At 41.8% G+C, this 10286-nt stretch overlaps 1 protein-coding gene across 1 annotated transcript; it reads left to right on the forward strand.

The window, feature by feature from the left end:
- Positions 1 to 37: 37 nt before the first annotated feature.
- Positions 38 to 9640, forward strand: znf711 (zinc finger protein 711). Its single transcript, XM_043257283.1, has 9 exons — positions 38 to 191; positions 1359 to 1444; positions 1785 to 1882; positions 3141 to 3653; positions 3719 to 3877; positions 4870 to 4992; positions 5079 to 5216; positions 5634 to 5765; positions 6048 to 9640. Exons 3-9 carry the CDS (start codon positions 1807 to 1809, stop codon positions 7223 to 7225), a joined length of 2319 nt encoding a protein of 772 aa, XP_043113218.1. The 5' UTR covers positions 38 to 191; positions 1359 to 1444; positions 1785 to 1806; the 3' UTR covers positions 7226 to 9640.
- Positions 9641 to 10286: the final 646 nt, after the last annotated feature.

Genomic DNA, 10286 nt, shown 5'->3' on the forward strand with positions numbered 1-10286 from the left:
AAACGAGTGCCCCGATTGGCCGAGGCAACGAATCGAGGAGCGTGATTGGCTCAGGCCTGGAAAAGAGCGTTCGGGGATCCTCAATGTACAGGCCGCAGTAGTGCTACCGTTGGAAAATTAACGATAATAAATCACGACAGATTCGCGGGGATCCGAAACTCTTCAACGCTCCGAAGGCAGTCGCGGAGCAGGTAAAGCGTTTTGGATTTGTGCGGCAGGTCTGTGAAACGGTCGCCGGCGGCCCTGTCGGCCTGCGCTGCGCTCGAGCGCGAGGAAGCGCCCAGCGCTCGCGCCAAAACTAGTCCCTACGGCGAGCTCGCGCCTCGCTTTTGGCGCAAAATCAATCACGAACGAAGTAAATGCAGAAAGTACATCTGGGTGTCGCGTTTGTGCTGAATTCTCGTTTGGTTTGTAGCCATTTTCGTGTTGACATATTAGGTAGCTAATGCTATTAGCCGTTTAGCATGTAAGTGTAATGGCGGAGGGCAAGATGGCGCAGTAACGCGGCTGCATTTGCGCAAGCTTTAAACTGCGTATAAACTGGTTTCTTCGGGTATATTAAAGTGGATTTTGCAACCTAATATTGTATTTTGTGTGTGTTTCTGATTGTACCGAGTCGATGCAACGCTAGTAACTTTTTTCTCGATGAAACTGTCACGAACGGACCGGTTATGCTCAATTACGATTAGTACTATGGCGAAGGCTGGCCTCATGAATATTAATGACATCGACCTGACGTCGCGTAGTAACTGCGGCAGCGCGTGAGGGAATTAATATTCATGAGGTCAGCCTTCGTCGTAGTAGGAATCGGAAATTCGCCACCGGTATGCTTTAACTAGTGTATCATCATCATCATCATCATCATCACTGCCCCTATCAAAACCCAGAGAGCGATTTCACAGACTTTCTCCGACACTACTATATATTTTTTCTAAATATTTCTTTCCCGTTCGTCTGCTCACGGACTAGTTTCAAAAACGAGATAAATGACGTCATGTTGGAAATCCCCTCGCAGCGCTGTTATATTTCTCAAGTTATTACTAAAGTCTATGTAATATTAACTGTGTATATATACTTTCGACCAACCACATTACTGTTAATGCAGTTGTTATTTTACTGCATTTGTACATAATGCTAATAAAAGATCTTTGTCACAGTAAACCTTCTCTTTTCACATTTTTTTCTTTTGCTGCTTTGCATTTATTTTTGTTTTAGGATATTCTCTTTTTCTCCCCAATTTTTTAATTCTATTTTTATTTGGGAGCCCGAACAATAATTTGTGATTAAAGTCCTCTTGAGCTAATCTCTAAGTGGCATGCCTCACATCTTTTTAATGTTTCTTTCACGCTTTCTTTCAGACTCTTTCCTCCCAGATGCCAGATTCACTGATTTGCTTCATGTTTGTGATGCTTTTACGTGAAGGGAACTACTGTCAAATGTGAAGGTTTGTTAAACAGCGTTACAAGCGTTTACTCTCAATTGCCTATATTTGGAAAGGAGGAGATTATTACTAATGAATTACTTAATGAGTAGGCTTATTTATATGAATTAATTGTGATGGATGTGATGTGTTTATTAGTGCATTCAAAATAAAATAGTGTTGCATTAATACACATACAGTATATTTTTAAAACATTTGCATGTGTATGTATTTGTATTCATACCATTTAACATTAAAAATAAATATATAGCATGTTTTTAAAAAAATCTATACATGCATGGGTGTTTATTTTTTTGACACAGAGCAGTCCTTTATTTGTTTTAATATTTTTTCTGTTTTACAGTATTGTGGAACAATCACAGATAATGGATCAAGGTGGAGGGATCCTGGAGCTTCACAAGGATTTAAAAATGCCCCATACAATGATAATGCCAGATTTTGGTAAGAAACCATCACCAAAATAGTGAGTCGATACCTGGTCAGTTTTAAATCATTGCACTGATTTTTATAGGCCTGCTTGTTTGATTTAACATAATTACGTTTTGTCAATGGACGATGCACGGTTTGTATTTTGCTGGATGTAAATAAACAGTTCATTTGATTTCAGCAGTTTTCTGTACATTTCATTTTGCTCTCATTAAACTGCTGTGTGTTCATACACACACACACACACACGTAACTGCTTGGCACTTAAAGGATTAGCTCACCTTAAACTTGTGTTTCGCTATGAACGTCGAAGATTTGCAATGATGGCATACGTGTGTTATAATAATGATTTCTAATAATTCAAAAGCACAAAGAAAAGAACTGAATCAGGGTGTGGAGTTGCCGCCTGCTGGTTATAGTTGGACTTTCGTGTCATTTTCTTTTGAAAAGGTTTTGTTTGTTTTTCATGTTTTTCCATGAGTGAAAATGAGAAATGTAGATCCTCTTTAAAGTGATCTTAAGTCGGGAGAGTTGGGAAAAAAAAAAAAAAAAAAGAATATACTTAATTTCTCTGGAGTCTAAACATCCCCGCTGCGTCATAGACATCGGTTAAAGACGGTGTTAAATCAAATGAGATTGAGATTGGTGCCTCACATCTTTTTATTGGACCTTTTTTCGTTTTGCATCTTTGCCTGAGAGGTTTTTCTATTTAATATCCATGTAATCAAATCCGCTATCATGTCTCTTAACGTGATGTGGTTTAAACTGCTCCGTTTGTTTTATGGCTGCTTTATGATTTTTTTTTTTTTGAGGATTGCTTCAATTTTGGTTACTTTTACTTTCTGTAGAGAAACAGAAACCTTTAGCTTTTCCTTAAAAAATATCTTCACTTGTGTTAAACAAAGTCTTTGTGTTTGGAACAACATGAGTGTTGACTTTGTGTCAGAACAAATTCATCTTAATCAGCTGTTGAATATAAATATACAGTAACATAATACAAATGTAGCTCAGCTAGTTACCAAGCTTCATTTTGCTCCGTCTTCGGTGTAAAAAGCTTGCATTAGCAATTAAAGAAAAAACGTTAGGTCAAAATGTCTGGATAAGTTTTGATCCCAAATTTGAATACATTTACTAGTGAAAAATGTTTGGCTACAGTATGTGACGGTTCACTGTATTTTGCTGTCCTGCACCCGCTACTAAAAACACACATCTGGTGTCTGAATTCTTTTTGGTTTGCGCGTCCAGACACATTCTGTGATGTTCCTCTGTGCAGTTGCAGGGATGGGCGGCCTGGCACACATCGACGGCGATCACATCGTGGTGTCCGTGCCGGAGGCCGTGATGGTGTCGGATGTGGTGACGGACGAGGGCATCATGCTGGAGACCGGCCTGGAGGCTGAGGTCGTGGAGGGGCCCGACATCTGTCACGAGGACGTCATCACCACCGAGGGCGTGATCATGTCCGAGTCCATCCTGGGGGCCGAGGTGGCCATCCAAGAGGCTCTGGGCGGCACGGCTGACCTGATCGAGGAGACGGTGCCCGATCAGGTGTTTGTGGCCGACCTCATGTCTCCTCACGATCAGAGCCCGCTGGACCACGACCTGGTGTCCGCCGAGGTCATGGTGACGGACACGGAGACGGTCATCCAGGCACACGACGCCATGCCGCCTGACGTCACCATTAAAGCAGACGAGGAGGAAGAGGAGGAGGAGGAGGAGGATGAAGAGGAGGAGGAGGAGGAGGAGGATGCGAAGAGCACTTCAGAGGACTACCTCATGATTTCCTGTGAGTTCGCTGTTAGGTGGGTTGATTGGATCCACAGCAGAGCTTGATGTTTGGCTTCTTTGCAGTGGATGAGGTTGGGGAAAAGCTGGACATCGGAGACGCTCCTTTGAAGATCACCGCAGATGTGGGCCAGGATGACGATGGCTCGAAAGAGGATGAGTTCAGCTCGGAGGTCATTAAGGTCTACATCTTTAAGGCGGATGGAGATGAAGATGTGGAAATAGGTAAGGAACTTTGATTGTATTAGGGCTGCAACCAATGAGTATTTTGATAAACAATGATTGATTGAAGGATTAATCAACTAATAGTTGATTGTATTGTGAATATATCGTGTCTTATATTGCCTAGCCCTACTGTGTTTGCTCTGGAGCTTCTTGTCTTGAACTGCATCCAGGAGGGCTGAATTGCATTCCTGCACTACTGCACCACACTGGTCAACCATTATTCCATGCTCTCACGTCACAAAAATATTGTTGATAATGTCGGCTAATCGCTTCGGCCCTGTCGTGCAATAACTTTTATTGTTACCTATTCTGGTGCTTAGAGATTTGAAAGAAACACCAACAGCACAGTAACCTAGCTAAAGGAATGATTCACTCAGAAGTGGAGAATTGTTGTTAATTTACTCACTCTTAGGCTGATGATACACTGGGCAAATTTTTGAGCAATATTTGGGAAATGTTGCTGTTAATAGGCAACCAAGTGAGACACAGGGCCCATGACCGATCGAAAATATCTAGACAGAAATTGGTTACCCATTCTTAATAAGAAATTGGCCAAGCAATGTTGCTCAAAAAATGTTGCCTGGCAACTTGGTGGAAAAAACTGAACTATAAACTGGTTCAATTCACTAGGTTATTTACATAATCATGCAGTGGCCTCACATATACAGTAGTAATGATGTGAAACGTGGGTGCTTTTACTTTAGCTCAACATTTTATGTAAGCTATGAGGAACCATAAGGACCTTAAGAACCCCTTGGTTCACTAAAAAGAATGATTTGTTTGAGAGCTGGACATCACTCTGGACTGTTGGCTTGAGGCTCTGGATTAAAGGTAATAATGGGGTAAATAGTGTTCAGTTTCTTGCACAGACCAATCGTTTCGCTTCATAAGACCTCCAAATCATAGCAGGAGCCATGAGGGTTAATTAGTTTAGTTAATTAGTTAATTAGTACGCTTTTTTTTGACTCTCAAAGTGATGGTTTGTGTTGTAGGCAGCACAGAGGTGGTGGCAGAGAGTCACACGGCTCTGGAGGCGGCGGGTTCGGGCAGGCTGCCCAGAGAGAAGATGGTCTACATGGCTGTAAAGGACGTCAGCCAAGGAGAGGAGGACATCAGTGAGTTCTCCGTGTCTCTTTAGGAAGAGTAACAGGTGCATGCAGCAGCTCACATATGTTTATGCTGTTTTCTTTCCCGAATGCAGACTGCTCAGAGATGACTGACCAGGTGTATATGGAGGTCATAGTCGGAGAGGAAGAAGCTCCTGCTATCACTGAAGCTCAGCTGGAGGACACGCCGGCTAACAAGACCTTTGTTCCTGCTGCCTGGGCGACTGCTTACGGTCCTTCACTTAATTTATGTTGCAGGCAGAGATAGACAGTGCTATATAGAAATACAGTTTTGTTTAGTTAGTGTTTTATTTAGATTTTTTTTTTTTTTTTTTTTTTTTTAAATACTATTTATTTTTTTATAGTATAGGGCTTCACAATTTGGTCGAAAGTTACATATATAATCTATTGTAAATTAAAATAGTGGCTAAAGCAAACTAAAACTTTTGCAATTGCAATTTAATTTATTTTAACTTTTTTTTTTTACCATTGAATTAAAAATCACAATTGATGACAGAATTTTACATTTTTGGCTCCAGTCACTTTAAATCATCTAACGTAACATAGAAACACTCTCCTATCCTTTTTAGTGCATTTCTAGTGTGTAAATGTCCAATCCAGACAGCTTACCAGTCATGGTTTTCTCACAGGAAGCAGTCTTGAAAGTAAGAATGGTGCAGCCACTCCCTACCTACAGATCACTGACAGCATCAGCACAAGCCGAGCACTTAAACAGAAGATCAAGAAGAAGAGGAGAGGAGAGACTCGCCAGTGCCAGACAGGTACGATCTGCAGCTAGTGCTAGAAACTTTTAAAATAAACAGTCCGAGGTGATTTCTGTAGGTTAATCTGAGGAATCCCCTTTGAAATCATTTTTGTTTTCGTAAGCTAACAGAGTTTCACACTCTTGCAAATCTACCTGATTAGAAAGAGAAAAATAAATAATTATATAGTTAGTTATGTAGTTGTTTCAAGAGTGACATGCAGATGTAAAAAATTATGCAAGCTTGTTGCGTGTCCTCACTACAGAAGTCTGTGTCCAGCATGCTCTGTTTCTGTTTCAGCTGTAATCATCGGCCCCGACGGACAGCCCCTGACCGTCTACCCCTGCCACATCTGCGGCAAGAAGTTCAAATCCCGGGGCTTCCTGAAACGCCACATGAAGAATCACCCGGACCACATGTTCAAGAAGAAATACCAGTGCACCGACTGTGACTTCACCACCAACAAGAAGGTGAGTTTCCACAACCACCTGGAGAGCCACAAGCTGATCATCAAGAGCGAGAAGATCCCGGAGTACACCGAGTACACCCGGCGTTATCACGAGGCCAGCCCGCTCAGCTCCAACAAGCTCATCCTGCGCGACAAGGAGCCCAAGCTGCACAAGTGCAAGTACTGCGAGTACGAGACGGCCGAGCAGGGCCTCCTCAACCGCCACCTGCTGGCGGTGCACAGCAAGAACTTTGCGCACGTCTGCGTCGAGTGCGCCAAGGGCTTCCGGCACCCGTCGGAGCTCAAGAAGCACATGCGGACGCACACGGGCGAGAAGCCTTACCATTGCCAGCACTGCGACTTCCGCTGCGCTGACCAGTCCAACCTAAAGACTCACATAAAGAGCAAACACGGCACCGACCTGCCCTTCAAGTGCGGCCACTGTCCGCAGGCCTTCGCCGACGACAAGGAGCTCCAGAGGCACACGGAGATCTTCCAGGGCCACAAGACTCACCAGTGTCCGCACTGCGAGCACAAGAGCACCAACTCCAGCGACCTGAAGCGGCACGTCATCTCGGTGCACACCAAAGACTTCCCACACAAGTGCGACGTGTGCGAGAAGGGCTTCCACAGACCCTCCGAACTGAAGAAGCACGCCGAAACGCACAAGGGCAATAAAGTGCACCAGTGCAGGCACTGTGACTTCAAAACGTCGGACCCCTTCACGCTGAGCCGCCACATTCTGTCCGTTCACACCAAGGACTTGCCGTTCAAGTGCAAGCGGTGCAAGCGCGGATTCAGGCATCAGAACGAACTTAAGAAGCACATGAAGACGCACAGCGGTCGCAAGGTCTATCAGTGCCAATATTGCGAGTACAACACTACGGACGCTTCGGGTTTCAAGCGGCACGTCATATCTATTCACACTAAAGACTACCCGCACAGGTGTGACTATTGCAAGAAGGGTTTCAGGCGGCCGTCGGAAAAGAACCAACACATAATGCGGCATCACAAGGAAACTCTGCTATAACGCTCTTTGTTTCTGCTCGTGTCATTTACAGCCCTCTTATTTAAAGCAGTGGCTCTCAGCTCTAGCCCTCGGGACCCACTGTGCATTTTGCACACTCTCAAAAATAAAGGTGCTGTTTCACAGTAACCATTTTTGGTTCCACAAAGAACTCTTTGCCACAAAAGAAGCTTTTGTGAAACATGCCATCAAAAAATGTTTTTCTATGGCATCGTAAAGCACCTTTATTTTTAAGAATGTATCCCTGCATCTCAGTGCGCATACTGTTCATCCCTCGTCCCCTAAATAGTATTGAAAATGACTAAAATCACATAGATTTTGGGATAGATGGTGTGCATGTTGCGATGCAGGCTATGTAGGAGAGAAACCAATGGACTCAACTGAGTGTGTCAGATAAGAGAAACAAAATGAACGCACAGAGCATTTGGTCCCCAGAACTGGGGTTGAGAATCACTGATGTAATGTGTATAGAAACTTAAATCACAGGTAGAAGTGGCTAAAAGTATGGTCTTGGTCAAAATGATCATGTCGCACCTCACACGGTCTTTGATGGACAGTCATTCAGGGTCTCAGATGCCTATATTTTTATACCCACTTTGCTTAAATGCTGTTAGCAAATCATATCCTCTATTTATAGGAATAGCTCACCCAAAAATGAAAATGTACTCGCTCTCTTGTTCTTCCAAACATCTTCTCTAGAGGGTAAAAGAGCGTTCTTTCATTAACTAATAGCATCTACTGACCAGTGTCCTTCAGGCTACAAAACTGGATGAAAAAGCATCCTAAATCTGTCATAAAAGTAAGCTTTGTGCACTTTTTGTGTTCATTTTGGGCTTTCTGGTTTCTGGTCACTAGACTTTTGTATGGAAAAAAGCAGAAGCGGTTTCGTGCTTCATGGAAGAAAATGGCGTGGGTTTGGAATGACACGAGAGCGAGTAAATGTTTTCTTTTATGGGTGATATATTCCTGGTCTGAGCATCATCATAGACCTTAGTCAGGATAGACGACATTGAATTTCACAAAATAAGGCTAAACGTAGTCTTTATAATGGCATGCGCTTTATAAACCTAGATCGCATGTCATTTAAAGCTGTTTTTAATCTACTGAGAGACGTTTCATCAGCTCTTGTACAATCGGTAACATTATAGTCTACTAATTCCTCACTTTTTAAATCCTGACTAAAGTCTATAGGGACAGACACTTTCTATTACTCTCCGAAGTCATTCAATCATTAGATGTATTTTACCAGCTTGTATGTCCAGGTTTTACTGTACCTTTTACCGTTTTATACCCATCATGATGTTCTGTTGTGGTATCTTTCCAGCATCTGCTCTCTGCGATCTGTCTTTGGCCTTCCTCAACTTTGTGAACACCACTACAAAATTCAATGTTCGCGTAAAATGAAATGTTAACAACACGGCGAACGTGCACATACTGCCAATTACTTCTGATCTCTTGAGTTATGCCTTACATGTATTTTTTTTTGCACTGAATTCAGTATGAATCGATTGTGAATATTTTTAACAGGTTTCAGTTACGCTATAATAGATGTATACATTAACAAATGCAAATCACATTAAGAGCACCTTTTGCTTTGATAACGTCACTTTTGAGTTATTTATTTTTTAGCGGGTGGGCAAACGTAGACACGACCTCCTAAAGCAGAAGCCATCCTTAAGCCCCTTCCCAGCAGTACTTCAGCTCTGGCTATGACTGTGCTTCAATGCTGTCGGACATCCTAATCTTTAATGCGTCACCATGTGTAAAAACCTTCATCACAACTGAAAGTGTGGGAGATTCGCATCAGATTCTAGACGCCAGTGGGACATCATCTGGACAGATGGAAAGCTCACTGGAGTTCGGGTGTAAATGGATGTAGTAGATTTTGCTTTAGAGTTTAATTGGTTGTATTAAGTTAAGACAGTGTTTAATTGATTGAGCGCTTTCGAGGTAATCATACACTTGGACTCAGTCACTCTCATTCATGAACCACAAGGAGAACCGTGTGTAAATAATAACCGTTCTTCTGTAAATGCCGTAATCGTTAATGAAGTACTCACAGATTGGTTCTGCTGGTGTTTTGTGAATGAGGTTCGTGGCGTTCGTTTGGCAGGCGGTTTAGATATCGCCGTGTTCGTTACAGTTGTGGTTGGAGATTAACATTCTTCATGAGAAATAAAATTCATGCATTACAGTTATTTTCTGACAGGTGGACTACTGGTAAGAAGGAATCAAAATAAATATTTCTTTCGAAAAGCTTTCGGAAATGGTTTTACACTCAGGTATTTCCTTGACGTTTAGCAAATAGCACTTTTCAGATGTAAGAAATTAACAGTCTAAATAAATCATTCAAGGAAAATCGTTTTAATCCGCTTATAAGTGTTGTATTATGCCATTAAAGTGGGTAATTACACATGCTGTATGCTGTTACTGTGTGCGTCTCCATCACTTCCCTGCTTCACCTTTCTCAATCAGAAGAATTCTGGAACATTAGGTCCCTAAAAGTCCCACAATCCACCACAGAAACTGGTTTACCCTTAACAAAAATGTTGATGAACCAAACACAAGTCACATGAGCCCGCTCAATAAATATCTTAAAGTTTGGTAGATGATTTAATCCTCCCTTCCTTGAGATAATACTGACTTGAAAATCTTTAATTAAATATTGTATCTAAACATATTGCACTGCAAAGAAATCTTCAGTTTTTTTGTTTTATTTAATCTTGTTTTCTGAAAAACTGAAAATAAAAATGAAGTGAGCATATAGCTAGATCTCCAGTAAACACATCAGTGGGGTATGAAACTAGTTTTCCCTTAGAATCATATTTCAATACACTTTATTTTAGGGTGTCTTGACTAGTTGCTTATTAGCATGCAAATTGTTTCAATATTAGCATTAGCATTAGTAGTAATTAAGCATATATTAATGCCTTATTCTACATCCCCAATCAATCATTTTTATTTATATAGCGCTTTTAACAACACAGGTTTCATCAAAGCACTGAACAGTATAAAGTAGAAGAATACAATGACAGGGATGTATAATGAAGAGAGTGAACAATTT

The sequence above is a fragment of the Puntigrus tetrazona genome, chromosome 14, assembly GCF_018831695.1.
Source record: "Puntigrus tetrazona isolate hp1 chromosome 14, ASM1883169v1, whole genome shotgun sequence".
NCBI lineage: Eukaryota > Metazoa > Chordata > Actinopteri > Cypriniformes > Cyprinidae > Puntigrus > Puntigrus tetrazona.